At 40.6% G+C, this 15,334-nt stretch overlaps 1 protein-coding gene across 1 annotated transcript in view; it reads left to right on the top strand.

Annotated features, from left to right (window-relative positions):
• Positions 1-10,010, top strand: part of GUCA1C (guanylate cyclase activator 1C) — a 32,876-nt gene extending 22,866 nt beyond the window's left edge. The window contains exons 2-4 of the mRNA XM_042840118.2: positions 1,220-1,369; positions 4,974-5,061; positions 8,826-10,010. Coding sequence (XP_042696052.2) covers positions 1,220-1,369; positions 4,974-5,061; positions 8,826-8,956 — 369 coding nt within the window. The 3' untranslated portion in view covers positions 8,957-10,010. The remainder of the gene's footprint in view (positions 1-1,219; positions 1,370-4,973; positions 5,062-8,825) is intronic.
• The last annotated feature ends 5,324 nt before the right edge of the window (positions 10,011-15,334 follow it).

Below are 15,334 nucleotides of genomic sequence, written 5' to 3'. Positions count from 1 at the left end.
ATAAAGTCTAAACACTTCACATATTCTTATAACACTAATATCTATTTTAACTATGCTAACCCACAGGTAAGCCAGACTGGTTTCCAGCTATGCACTTGTTAGTGTTCAGTGAGGCCTGGGCCATGGCATGATCTACCAGCGTCACAAGGCAGATGTTGGCTATTGTCCCCCATGAAGGTCTCCTCCTAATCCAATAGTAAGAGACTGGTTTAAATTCTGAAGCATGAGGTTTTTATAGCCATTCCAAAATTTGTTAGCTGGAGTCGAAGAGAGATTGGACACTTATGTGGATAAACAATATCCAGAGTTATAGTTATAGTTAAAGCTAAATTCTTGGCCCCAACGTCCTGTAACAATGACCTCCCACCAAGAGATCAAGTCCCTGCCCTTTTTCCCCACCCCCAAAGTGAAATTGCCTCTAGATCTCCCACTTGTGTCCCCAGCACTCCAAGGTCTTGCAACTGCTAATCTACCTAGCAGTGGTGGTGTTTATGCACTCTGGCCAGCTCTGGTCCTGTCGCTGCTGGAGCAATACTCAAAGCCTTCTGTGTTGTATCACTACTACTGTTCCTTTATAAGTAGGCAGCAGTCAGAAAATGAATGGGTTCTGGATCTCTGGGGGACATGAGTGGTGCCACAACAGGTAAACAGTAGGATGGTGGGACAAAGTTTTATTTACTTATGTTCTTTTTAAGAATTCATTGGGGGAGGGGTGGGGAGGATGGGAGAAGGGGAGATACCCACCCTAACGCTGTTTTACTGGTGGAGTTTACCACACGAACACCACAGGGAGTAGGTCTGCTGGGTATGAAGATGTCATTTTTCAGTCACTTTTTCAAAGCATTACATTTTAATGAGCATCATTTTGTATCATTAGTACCAGTGAAGACAGGCTGCTGGAATTCCTCTTTGGGGCATGAAAGTATATTGAGAAGCCATTTTCTGTATTCCATTCCAGACCATGTCAATATCAGCTGCTTAGCACAGAGCTTCCCCATGGCTCACAGGGGACGATATGATATGTACTAAGGCTCTTTTCCACATTGATTTAGGCTGAGCTATGTATTATTCTTTTTAAATGCCATGGAAGATTTTCACAGCAAGGTGCTTTATAAATGAGCTTATATTATATTGTATTAGATGACCTGCTTATGCAAGATTGCTGCCAGAATGAAAGCAGACCTTACTTGTTAAACACTACTTTTTTAATCTTCCTTAGGATGGATTTATAGACTTTTTGGAGTTTATAGCCGCAATAAATTTGGTTATACGAGGGAAAATCGACCAAAAACTGAAATGGTATTTTAAGCTATATGATGCTGATGGAAATGGATCTATTGACAAAAAAGAACTCCTAAGCATATTCACGGTAAGCAAGTCATATACAGTAGCAAGTCCATTTAACATAGCACATTGCCTTTGGTGGAGTGATTTGCCATGTAATGTAAATGATTCAACTACAGTTTACCAAATGTTTCTGGTTGGAGATGTTCTCGCCATTATTTATGCTTGTTGAAGTGCATGTATCTGAGTATTTTACTTCAAGCCTTATCCTACAGGTGTACCACTTGAGTCAAAGAGAAATACTATAAATCAGTTATTTACTGTAGAGAGATTATTTTGATAAACTGCACTATACAGAAGAACAAACCTGTACCAGCATAATGATTAGAGCTGATCAACATTTTTGAACCATTTTTTTCATAGAACAATGGCCTATTCTCAAACTAAACTTTTTACACACAAAAAATGATGCTATCACAATTTCCCAATTTTTGTAAAATTTCCCACAATATCAACTTTTATTGAAATAGTGTTCAGAGCAGTTACATTTGTTTAAAAACTCAATTATCAGTAAGCAAATGCAGTTTTGGTAAATTTAATGAATGTGTGGAAGAACCTCAAAATTATTGTGATATAATTTTTTATAAAAATTCAAAAAATTTCATGGAACCAAACAATTGCCAAATTATTTGCAAAATCATTTCCCTATTCAACCAACTCTGATGAATAATAATTTGCATTTAAATAGTTCATTTCATCTAAAATGGCTTAAGGTGCTTTGCAAACTTATGGAACTGTCTTAAAAACAAATCAAAAATATAGGAGGACTCTTTACAGACAGGTAGGACAAGGTTCTTGCTCCAAATAGCATACAATCTAAATGAAGTCAACGTGAGTCTTCTCCTGATTCGTTGCTGCTGCCGATGAGTGGCTGTATCTTCCAGAAGAGCTGAGACCCTTTTAAGGGCTATTACGAGAAAGGCAAGATGTGGTAGCTAGGTTAGCCATATGTTGGCAAGAGGGAAGTTGCTGGACCTCATACTTCTGAGCTGCTCTGAAGAGAGGGAGAGGAGAGGTTGGCAGGCCCAGATTGCTCACTGGCTCCATGTTGAACTTTACGCTTCTCTAATATAGGTGTTACACCTCTTGTGTAGCTAGGGAAACTAAGGTGTAGAGTCTTTGCGCTGGCCTTTATCTAACCAGGGAAATTGCAATGATTTAAATTAAATTGATTTTTAAACCAAGAGTTAAAGTCAGCACAGCCCCCGGTGTGGACATTCTTATTTCAGTTTGAACGTCTTACTTTAGCTTTCAGAGTTGCAGCCGTGTTAGTCTGTATCCGCAAAAAGAACAGGAGTACTTGTGGCACCTTAGAGACTAACAAATTTATTAGAGCATAAGCTTTCGTGGACTACAGCCCACTTCTTCGGATGCATATAGAGTGGAACATATATTGAGGAGATATATATACACACATACAGAGAGCACTGTATGTGTGTATATATATCTCCTCAATATATGTTCCACTCTATATGCATCCGAAGAAGTGGGCTGTAGCCCACGAAAGCTTATGCTCTAATAAATTTGTTAGTCTCTAAGGTGCCACAAGTACTCCTGTTCTTTTTACTTTAGCTTAACTTAATCCAGTTGCCAATTGATTTAACATAAACTTAAATAAATCACTTATGCCAAATAAGATTGTCCACACACTGGTTTGCATCAGCTTAACTGTACCACTCACTTTGTGCAATAATAACCAAAGTCTTCCCTACACAGGAAAGCTGAACCAGTGTAAACCTAAGATCTGAATGTAAAATGATAAAGTCCTGCTCCCTTGCTGAAACCACTACACTACAATTAACCGTGATACAGTGTACTACTTTCTACCCAAAGCTTCAGTAGGTTCATGTAGAATGCTAAAAATGGATGTAATTTGGAGTATGATCAGATGAATGCAGACTAATTCATATAGCTATGCTTAAAGACTGGCTATTAATTAAAGTATTGCCCATAAAATAGCTCAAGGCAAGGACAGTCATGATCAGATTCCCAAAGCAGATGCTGGATATGATACACTTTAAATTTCAATATTAAGATAAAAATAACAATAAACTCTAACGTCTGCTTTTTCTGTACCATGAGGACTGTGGCAATATCTATATCCATAACTGGTTATATCCACAGCAAATTTGTTGAGCATATATATTTAATGAGTCTGTTGGCATCATTTACAATTAAAGATAGACTTCCCGAGCCATACTTTGTGGCTTTAGCCCATTGATACAGAGAACACTGTTGTAGTGAGGCCCACTTTTTTGATTGACAGCATTTTACTTAGCCTGAGGGTTGACTTGTCATGTCTGTTGCTAGATTGAATCTTGGGTGGCAGTGCTTAGAGATGAACGCTAATCTTTCTACTTCATGATCAGCAAATATTTGTCCAATGACTTTTTTTGGTTTGCAAAAATATTCATGGAAAACAAGTCTCACATATACTCCTGTGACTGCATGCAAATTTGTGGGCATTTTGAAATGCCTGAGTCCTCTCTGCCTCTTCATAAGTGCCATCCAGTCAGTGAAGAGATTTACATGACCAATCACAAACAAATAATCAATAGCTAATCGTTACAAATAACCCATATACTGAAACATATTCGGATACAATGCTTGGGATTTATAGATTGTATTATTATTTATAAATTTGCAGGAGTCATTTGGGTTAAAATGTTCAACAAAATCTCTTTGGAGATGATTTAGGAAGAGGGTGACCAGATGTTCTAATTTTATAGGGACAGTCCCAATATTTGGGGTTTTGTCTTATATCAGCGCCTATTACCTCTCACCCCAACCCACCCCTATTTTTCACACGTGCTATCTGGTCACCCTATTTAGGAACAGAAATAAAGGACTAAAATCATAGCCTCCGTTCTCTTCTACCAGTGGATCAATAGCTATAATAGTAACTCTAAGGCCTGATTCAGCAGATCCCTTAAGCATTTGCCAAGTGCATTGTGGAACTGGAGTCTCAGTCATTATTAGTGGGCAATACTTCTACATCACGTCACAACTGGCACTAAATGACAATCTTAGCAGAGAAGACTGCAATGGAATGGGACCAATTTGCATTTTCACTCCTAGAGGTAAGTCCCTCCACTAACAAGAAAGTGGTAGAGAAGCTTCTGTTTAACTCAATCAGAGGATAAGTAAAGGCCTTCAATATCCAGGGCTATCAGTCTGACATTTATTTGTGATCACTGAAAAAAAAATTTTTTTCAATAGAAAAGTTACATAAATTTTCTCACCATGTTCATTCCACTGTGTAAAATATAGTTGTTGTTTTTTAAAATTGCACAGAACATTATGCATTGTCCAAACTATAGAATTCTCTAGAGCAGGATACAAGTCCTGCTGTGGAATCTAAAGTGTGTTTCAGAATTGAGGTGTCACATGGTTTGACTAGACCTTTAATGGTATGTAAATTAGGTCTATAATCCTTCAGGCTCTGTTATGATAATTAAATTTCCAATCCTCATTACTGAAGATTTACTTGAATTCATAGCTGTTTCTTTTAGTGGCTCAAATGGATTGTTAAGCTGAAGTGTCACAGCCAAGTGCCTCAGTTGCTGCCACGTCCTTTCTTAGTTTGAGGGAGCAAACCCTGAAAACTCTTCCTTTATTTGTGTTTTCAGGCTATCCAGGCTATTAATGGCAACCAGAGTATGACTCCTGAAGAGTTCACAAACATGGTATTTCAGAAGATAGATGTAAACAATGATGGTAAGAGTCTGTACCACTTCACTTGACTTTGTGATTGTTTTTTTCTGGGAGGAATGGGGGGAATATTGAATATATATGTATAAAAAGATTGAAGTGATTAGCAGTAGTAGTAGGCCTCATTCTTCTCTCATTTACGTGTATGTCAGAGGAGTTACTCCTGATTTCAACTGTTGTATGAACTAGAGCAGAGGTGCGCAAACTACAGCCCGCGGGCTGGATCCGGCCCATCGGGGCTTTGGATCCGGCCCGTGGGATTGCCACTCCTGTGGCGCCGCGGGCCCCGCGCCACTGCTGGAAGCAGCCGGCACCAAGTCCCTGTGGCCCCTGGGGGAGGGGAGACAGAGGGCTCCATGCACGGCCCTCACCTGCAGGCACTGCCCCTGCAGCTCCCATTGGCCAGGATCGGGGAGGTACCCGCAGGTGAGGGAGCCCTCTGCCCTCCCTCCCCCAGGGGCCGCAGGGATGTGGTGCCAGCCACTTCCGGGAGTGGCGCGGGGCCAGGGCAGGCAGGGAACCTGTCTTATCCCTGCTGTGTGCCACTGCCACCCTGGAGCTGCTCCAGGTAAGTGGTGCCGGGCCAGAGCCCGCACCTCAGCCCCCTGCCACACCCTGAGCCCCCTGCCATACCCAGAACCCTCCTGCACCCAACCCTCTGCCCTGAGCCCCCTTGTACACCCTGCACCCCTCCTGTACCAAACCCCCTACCCTGATCCCCCTAACCCCCGCCTTGAGCCCCCAACACACCCCTCCTGCACCCCAACCCCCTGCCCTGAGCCCCCTTGTACACCCCACACCACTCCTGTGCCCCAACCCCTTGCCCTAAGCCCCTTCCTGCACACTACACCCCCTCCCGCACCCCAACCCCCAGCCCTACATTCATGGCCCTGCATGCAATTTCCCCACTCAGATGTGGCCCTCGGGCCAAAAAGTTTGCCCACCCCTGAACTAGAGTATCATCAGGCCCATTGACTTACATGCACATAATGGCTGTAAAGTATCAGAGGGGTAGCCGTGTTAGGCTGAATCTGTAGAAAGCAACAGAGGGTCCTGTGGCACCTTTAAGACTAATGGCTGTAGGGCCCCCATATTGTTTTTTTCTAAAATACTGTGCATTACAAGACAACATAGAATTGAAAATGCATTTGGAAACTAAAATCTTGATCCACCATTTGGAGTTGGGGCAAATGTTTATAATATGAAGTCGTCAAACTTCTTCATAATTTGGGCCACAACTTAATAGTGTCTTGTGGTCACCTCTCCTGCCAGTGGTGATCATGCAGACCACCTCGCCCTCTCAGTAGCAATCACATAACATCTGTGTGACTATTACCACAATTGCTGACAAATCAGCAATATTAGGAAAATATTGTGAAGCAAGGTCATGCATTATCAGATTTTTATTGTATAGCTATTGGTACCTAATGTTTGGTTTTAAAAATAACCTGTGTGCAGTATTTACAGATCATAAATAGTATCCCCTTGGATGCACTTTTCCTGTCATTTGGCTCATCTTTTGTCAGAACTCAGATTCCAGGCTCCAAATGTCAAATGCCAATGTTCTGGACTCTACAATCAATCATATTGTTATGCTTTCTGCTGTTAATGAAACTGATTTATGTAGCAATTGGACTGTAATCAGTAATCCATAGCAAAAAGAATCTGTAAATAACATTGAAATCAGACCAGGATTTGGGCCTAGTATTTTGGAGGAGGTGCTCCAGTGCTTCTGATGGTAGAAAATCAGACTAAAAGTAAACTGTTTCTTCCTAGTTCTGATAGCTGCATCTCACCACTGTCTTTAAGTAATTCTGGTGTTCAGCACAGACTCCGGAAATCTGGAGCACTTTACATGAGTCTGTCATTATCTAATCAATATTTGTGCTCTGAGTGTCCAGTTACAACACAGGCTTCAAATACATCAGGACTAATTACTACAGCTGAGAATAGATGTTGCTGTGCAGCTGGCTAACTGTAAACACCATAGTTTGGAGGAGCCTGCATAAGTGTTATCATTTCCTTTATAGGGCTGTGCAGTTAAGTTTCGCCTTTATGCAGCTTTCACTAGTGGCCTTTCCCCCCTCCCCAACCTCCACCCCCAGGAAATGCAGAGCATTCACAGCTGCCATTGATTTCAGTGAGAGTTGTGGTTGATTAGTTCCTCTGTTAACAGACAAAAACTACCTATGATCTGATTTTCAGAGTTTGAAATAAAACAGGCAGGGTAGGCAATGCCAGTTCCATACTCCCAGTGATCTCTGTTCAGATCTTGAGTGAGACAGAACAGGAAAATAACAAGGGTCCCAACTCACAGAAAATAGCCATCCCTTGGGTAGTGTGTTAATTTAGATGGACTATATGGGTCCAAAGAGTCAAAGGAGTTAACATATCCCAGTCACTGCCCAACATTAAACAGTGTTAAACAAGATTTGGGGTTTAGTATACAGGCACCTCAGCTTGCCTAGTGCGATGGTAAACACATCATTAACAATCGTTTAAACCATTTATTAAAGATACAGAAAAAAAGGAAAAACAGTCAAAGCCTATGAAGAGTGAGATATTAATTAAGGCTTTCATTTCAACGACATCCCTTGTTCCCTTTCCCTTTAGCTGTAGAGAGCTTTTAAAAGAACACCCTTTGTTTGACAATCTTTTAGATGGTATTAAAGATGGTAACAACTGCCATTTTGGGGAAAAGAGAAGTTAGTTGAAATCGACTGGAGTTGCTGTTGTAAAGTTGGATCCCATTTCCTGATAGACAAAACAAGACAAACACACTAGGGGGGAGAGAAAAGAACAGCAAAGATAGAAAATGCAGCTTCTATCTCTGGTGTTGACTTTCACTTGCAACCTCACTTCTGGAAAAACACAGGCACGGCACACGGTCTATTGAGCCACTCCAAGACCTGGCAACCAGGACCTGTGTCAGGCTATTAGGGGATTGCTTTTAGCTGCCTTTCTGGTCACAGGTTTACAGCGGTATTGTAAAATGGCCAGCTAAGCTAGACTCTTATTAGACAGAAGGAAAAAGGAGAGGGATAGGAAAGAGAAGAAATTAGGTGTGGCAGGAAAAGGATAAACAAGGGGGGTGCGGCGGAGGGAGGTGATAGTCTTTCACAGCCCAGGTGGTGTTTGGGATTCAGCCAGCATCAGTGGAGGTGGTGATGTCATCTTAATTTCTCTCAAGGCCTGGTCTGGTCAGGACATTTCTCAATATCAGGTTGACAAATGCCCAACAGTATTACAGTAGATCCTGGGGTCCCTGGAGATGGTGAGAGTGTTAGCCATGATGGTTAAGCTCACTGCAGAGGTTGTCAGTAGACAGCTTCTTTTCAGCTTCTCTCCTAATTTCCCTCCCAAAGTCTTTTCTTTTAAGGCTCCCAAAAGGGATTGATGGACAGAATAGCTCATCCTCTCATTATTTTGTCCACCAGTTAGGCCTAATTTCTGACATATCAGTTTGGGTTCACTGATTTCCAGTCCCACACTCCTCTTGTTTACCAGGCATGATCTTGACACACTCCTTGAGTTATATCAGTAGGCCTTTTTGTTTGGACTAATTCTATCTTTCTGTTTCCCTTTTGCACCTTTTCTCATCAACATTTATTGTTATAGGTTATTGTGACATTTTATAAACTTTAATCTATTTTTCCACAGTGAAGCTCACAAGTGGAGTAAATTTGTAAGCCCAATTATTACAACAGGGCTAAGAGGGATCTAATAACCTGTGGCCTCCAGTTTCTAACCTGCATTTTATTTCATTTTAGGTGAACTGACATTAGAAGAGTTTATCAATGGTGTGGAAAGTGACGCAAGCCTCTTGGAACTGATTTCAAAAAGTTTTGACCTTTCCAATGTACTTAAAGTCATACAAAGTGGGAGGCGGCACAGCATCTGAGGTTTTCTGACCCTGAGTGGGGTCTGTGACACCACGGATATTGCAGGGAAGATAATATTTAGTACTTTCACAGAGCTTTAAATTTTCCAAGCTCTGCATAGACAGTCACTGACGTCAAACTCCAGGAATAATTGTCACTTCAGAGATTTCACCCTTGAGTCCGTACCTTTTTTTCCTTTCTTTCTTTCTTGTCAATGGATGCAGCAGCCACTGAACATCAAACTTTATCTATTTATTGCAGTACAACCAGCCTCTCTGTCACTATCAACACCGTTCTGAGTAATGGATAAACACTGATAACAGTACAAAAATTAACCTTTGCAGAAGACCTTGAGTTAATGAATTGCTTCTTTTAAGTACAGGTTGTTTAACCTGCTATTTACAATGTGGTGATAAACCATTAGATAGGATTGGCTTCTATCTGGATCAATTAAGAATGAAGCTTAAAATAGGAGTGGATTATCTGGGAAACACCTCAATCAGCTTACTGTGCCAGAGATAAACATCCATTTGGAAAAGCTGTTCTTGGTTTTATTACATCTGTAAATTAAAATGACTTAATGCTTTGATATTCGATGGGGGGCTTATTAAACCTAGTTTTCTTCTCACCTTAATCTTAATGCAAACATTAATCAATTCATTAGCCTTTGGAACTTCTCGAGTAACACAGCTCCTTATGGAGCAATTATTAAAAAGTTCAGAAGACAGTTTAAAAAAATCCCACAATTTTACTTTATAAATAATAAGATTAGTTGCCTGAGCTGAAAAGAAACTTCATGAGCGGACTGCAAAGGCAGAATTATAGTTCTCTCTGGTTCCACTGAGGATTGAGTCTCTCTCAAATCTGCAACAGTTATCAAATTACAAGCATTATATTATAAGAATAAATTCTCATTGGCTGATCATACCATGGGGCACGACACCGGTGCTAGTTTCTTTTGAAAGCACCAGCTTCATGCACATTAATGCTTGCCTGGGTTATTGCACCACATAGATGAAGGAAAATTATCAAGGCTTGAAAATGAAAATGTTTTTCTCCCAAATTCACCTCAAATCTGTGTCCAATTGCACATATGTGCCACATCATCTGTAATTATTATACCAGTTGCTGGCTTGATCAATACAGCAGACAGCCAGGGTATGCAACAAACAACACTTGACATTATAAACAGTCCTGACATTATAGCTTTGACATTTAAATCTTTCATTTCCCTTCCAAAAAATAGAATGATAAATGAGACTGCTGGTGGGTTAGAACTTTAAAATCTTCTATTTATTCATTATAGACACATTACTATGTCAACATCAGTCTCATTTTTTCCCCAACTTAAGGACTAAAAAAGTGAGCTTGAAAAAACAATAAGGGATATTTCTGTTTTTAGACTCTTTTGAGGGCATTTATAATTCAAAATAGGCTTTGATTTAACACACGAAGGTCAGAGTTAATAATGTTGTTTAATCAATTTGAGTACATTGAAATTGTTAGGTTATAGGCTCTTAAACAAGTGAAGTGATTATCTTTTCAAACTGACTACTAAACATCTATTGTGACCTTTTTCATAAGGGTTTTTTACTATGCAGAGATTTTTTTTAAATTGCCTAACTATTGTATCGAACTGTAATTACATATTAGAAATGACCAGGTCACAAGGAGTGTTATGGTCTATGAAAGGAATAATGAACATGAGAAATCTTAGTTGACTCTTTGTTAAACTATGGGCAGGTCTACTCTTAGGCTATGTCTACACTTACAAGCTTACAGCGGCACAGCTGTACCGATTTTTCACACCCCTGAGTGAACAAAGTTTTGCCAACACAAGTACTGGTGTAGACATGGCCTTAGACACTGCAGCTGTGCCGCTGTAGCACTTCAGTGGAGATGCTACTTACATCGATGGGAGGCCTTCTCCTGTTGTTGACAATACTCTACTTCCCTGAGAGGCAGTATCTATGTTGGTAGGAGAAGTCCTCCCCTTGCCATAGCACCGTCCACACCCTGGGGTTGGTGGGTTTAATTGCATTACTCAAGGGTGTGGATTTTTTACACACCTGAGTGAAGTAGTTATACCAACCTAATTTCCCTGTCTATATCAGGCCTAATACATAAATGAGGAACTGAAATGCCAAAATATCATACATTAAGATTCTTACTATTATTATATTTGTATTACTGTAACACCTAGGAGCCCTAGTCATGGGCCAGAACCCCATTGTACTAAGTGCTGTACAAATACCAAAGGACTGTCTAGCAGAAACCCAGGTCATTAAGAGACAATTAGCCTCTTTCTGTTATGCCTAAATATTGCAGCACATTTGTCATCTCAAAATTTTGCTCATCATTGGTCTCTGCATTAGTTCTTCGTATGTTTGGTCATGTACAAGGGTTTTTATGTATATACATATATATATAATTTTTTTCTTAGTTGCTTAAGATATATTTCCTTTAGCTAGCTCAGAAGACCATTTGAGGTACAGGTGCACTATGAAACAAATGCATTAGAGCTACAGATTAACCATTGATTCCACCCCTTTGAATTCGTCACCTGCTCATCTAGTATATGCAATGAAATTAGGTGATATCTGGAAAAAATGTGTCAGTTCTGACAGCCTAAAGGTTTGCTCAGAGCCAAATTACAACAGCAAGTCAAGACCCTGGGCCCCACCTGTGATGGATTTGGAGCTGTACTGTAATAATCTATGAATAGTGTATGTTGACCTGGTAACTGGAATGTTTACGGTATGGATATAATGGGTTTATCACAGGGGCAATGTAAGGAAAAACTAGCAGGAAGCCAATGAATAGCTCAAGATAAGCCACCTCTCAGCAAACACTTGAGAGTTGTTAAAGGACAATGTTAGAGGCATTTGGCTTGATCTCCTGCTGAGCCTACCAGAGCAATTTTGTCCCAAACCCTTGCTACACAGAAGCACAAAAGGATTATAGCTGTTTATAAAGGAACACTCTCGTCAAGAGAGGGGGAAATGATTTGGGGTAGCCAAACAGAGACTGACTTTATTATGTCGGCATAGCAGGGGAGTTACAGCAGCAGGAGGAGCATTTCAGTGTGTGTACTTCCACTGTTTTGTCAATAAAACTGTGTAGCATAGACAAGGCCTTAGAGTGGGACAATTGCAGAATTTCACTCTGAGATAGGTAAAGATATGAGACCTGAGAGGGAACATAGGTACAACCAGCCGTGTAACCATGTGTCACCACCTTGTAGCCACAGTACTCTGTGTGCCCAACTCAGAGGTGAGGGGTCCATGTGCATGGAGCAATTGCATGACTGAGCCCTAGATAGTTTCTCGGGATTGGCAAACCCCACCTACGCGTCTAAGCCTTCACTGAGCAGACAGTATAACTGAGGCTTCTTTGGTAGCTTTGCTCTCCGCATATGAGCTTTTTTAATGTTAAAATGCATTCATGTGTATATGCTCTTCTTATTCCATTTGGGGAACAACCAAAGGTAATCAGCGTTACAATCCCCCTTTCTTAACTAATTTATAAATCCTGTCAATTACTATCTTAATTTTTTTCAATGTTCTTCTCACAATAACTTAATTTAGTGAGAACCTAACAGCTAATTTTGTCTATGAGAGTCTAGGAAGCAAGGCTATAATGAAATTGCCTTTTTCTAGAGTTCAGCATTTGCATGTTCATTAAAGTGACATTCCTACACCTGATGGTAAATCCATACATCCCCAAAGAGGTAGGAAGGAAGTCTGATGTTATGTGCAAGAGATATAACTGCTCCATTTCATTTTTGACCTGATGCAGGATTGGTTCTATCATACAGGTCAACTAGCAGCTAAATGTTCAAAACTCTTTATGTGGGTGACTGCATGCTGGGAACCAGTGGAAATTTGTTGAGATGCTTAAGGAAGCAGAAGCTCAGAGAATTGGCTTTGGATTGACCAAGTGGAAAGGTTTAAAAGACAACTGAATTATCAGAAAAAGAGATCCAGAAAGCAACTTAGGATGTAAGTTGTTTGCACAGTATAAATTGTCAGCTCTGAAGTATATTTCAGAAGAGTTGAACCAAGCATGCCAGATCTTGTTTTTACAAATGCTCTATTGACTTTCTCTTATACAAAAAACAAACACACACGGGGATGATTCAGATTTGAATTCCATTTTATCCAGGCTATCAAAGGTCAAGAGTGATAGAGGATGGTGGTGTCAGGTAAATATTTGCTTCTTTTCAGTCTATATTTTTGAGTGCTTGCAATTTAAGGAACATGAGCTAAGGAACACACAATACATTTTTAAACTAACTGGATTATCTAGAAATATCCCATGACAGGGAACAGAAGCTCTCCTTGATTTCCAGAAAGCTGGGAATTAACGTCATGCTTAAACCTTGCATAAGTGTACCAGGTTGTGGCATTGAAAGTCTAATCCGGTTCTGAGGATCTAAAGGAAACTCTACAATAACTGCTATTTGCCAGAAGAAGGAAGGGTCTCCGAGGATATGTCTACCCTTAAAATGCTACAGCTGCACCACTGTAGTGCTTCAGTGTAGACACTATTGCAACAGGGGGTGTTTTCCCATCACTGTCGTTAATCCACCTCCCCGAGAGGTGGTAGCTAGGTGGACCAAAGAATTCTTCTGTCGACCCAGCACCATCTACTCTGGGAGGTAGGTCAGCATAGCTACGTTCTCAGGAGTGTGAGACCAGCCCCGAGCCAGCAGAACTGACTGTGTAACAGGGCTGAATTAAAACCCAAGACAGGATTTCTCAGTATGGCATTCAGCTGTGTAAAATGACATTGGTTTTGTTTTTCTAGTTATAATCAATGCACTCCACAAACCTCAAAAATGTAACCTGAAGGAAGAAATTTGCTGAATGCCTTTTTTTTAACTAAGCCAGCTGATCAACTTCATCAACTTGCAGATCCATTTTAATTAAAAATAGAAAGTTTGTTCTTGCCTTCCCTCACTCAGAGAAACAAACCACAATCATGCTCTCTGATGCCATCTACAGAAGCATTTGAAAATCAAACATCATTCAAACATATCTCCTGCTGAGCTTGGCTACCGAATGTAGATGGAACCTAACTGTGATGCTAGTAAACCAAGTGCCAGCTCTGGGCAAGGCTTTAGGCATTAGCTAAGAACTGACAAACTCATAGTTCAAAATAGGTATTAGTCTTATAAGAATGTATTTAGTGTTTAGATCTATGAAATGTTTGTAACTTGCTGCATGCATTAATGTCACTTGTAAAGTCTGTATTCCATGCTATAAGGAAATATGTATCGGGGGTAGCCGTGTTAGACAGTACTACAAAAACAACAAGGAGTCTGGTGGCACCTTAAAGACTAACAGATTTATTTGGGCATAAGCTTTTGTGGGTAAAAACCTCACATTTATTTGGGCATAAGCTTTCGTCGGTAAAAACCTCACTTCTTCAGATGCATCTGAAGAAGTGAGGTTTTTACCGACGAAAGCTTATGCCCAAATAAATCTGTTAGTCTTTAAGGTGCCACCAGACTCCTTGTTGTTTTTATAAGGAAATATGTAAGTTTTGCTTTATAACTTTGAAAGTGTTTGTTCTGAGCTTGTGAACCCAGGCATGAAAATTGTCCTCCTCGCCCATCCAGGTGGACATCAAAAATTAAGTGGGCCATTTTAAGACAAAAGTTTTGTTAGTTGCCCCATCCACCCATGGAGAAGTACATGCAGAAGGCCTTGTCCCATCGGTTTGAATGCTGGAAGAAGGAAATAAAATACTTGACATGAAGATTGTTCATCTCTTTGCTGTTTGAACTCTTACAGGGCCAGAGACATTAAACTAAGGCAGAAATCTCCAGGGATTACTCTTTCTTCTGCCCTGAAAGACATTTTGAATTGACAGATTACCACATCTCTGGCATTTTTAAGAATCAAAGATGGTAACTCATTTGTGTGCATATGCTTGCTTTCATTAACTTTTCCCCCTTTTTCTTAGTTAATACTTTACTTTCCTAGTTAAAAACGTTCTTTTCCCCAGTTAATAAAACCTTCAGATTGCTTATTACAGGATTGGCTTCAGCGGTTGCCTTTGGTGTAAGATCTAGGGCAGAGTTTCTCAACCCATGGGTCGGGACCCAAGATTGGGTCACCAGAATGTTTCAAAGGGTCGCAGTCCCTGTGGCTTGTGTCCAACAGGGCAGGCTGGGCTCACCTCCCTGCTACAGGCACTGCATCCTCACCGGTCATAGCACAACTCAGGTTTAGCCCAGCCATCATGACAATGGAGAATCCTGGTAAGCCATATTTGAGTGACTGGCACTGCAACCCCATGAGCCAAGTCACAACTCCACTCTCACAAATTTGGTCCAGTCAGGAGGGTGTGGCCAAACCTGAGCAGTGCTGCAACCTGGAGGTTGCAATGCT

The sequence above is a fragment of the Chrysemys picta genome, chromosome 1 (assembly GCF_011386835.1).
Source record: "Chrysemys picta bellii isolate R12L10 chromosome 1, ASM1138683v2, whole genome shotgun sequence".
NCBI classification, from domain to species: Eukaryota; Metazoa; Chordata; order Testudines; family Emydidae; genus Chrysemys; species Chrysemys picta.
The sequence above is the reverse complement of the archived record's forward strand: the minus strand, read 5'-3'. Positions and strand labels throughout refer to the sequence as shown.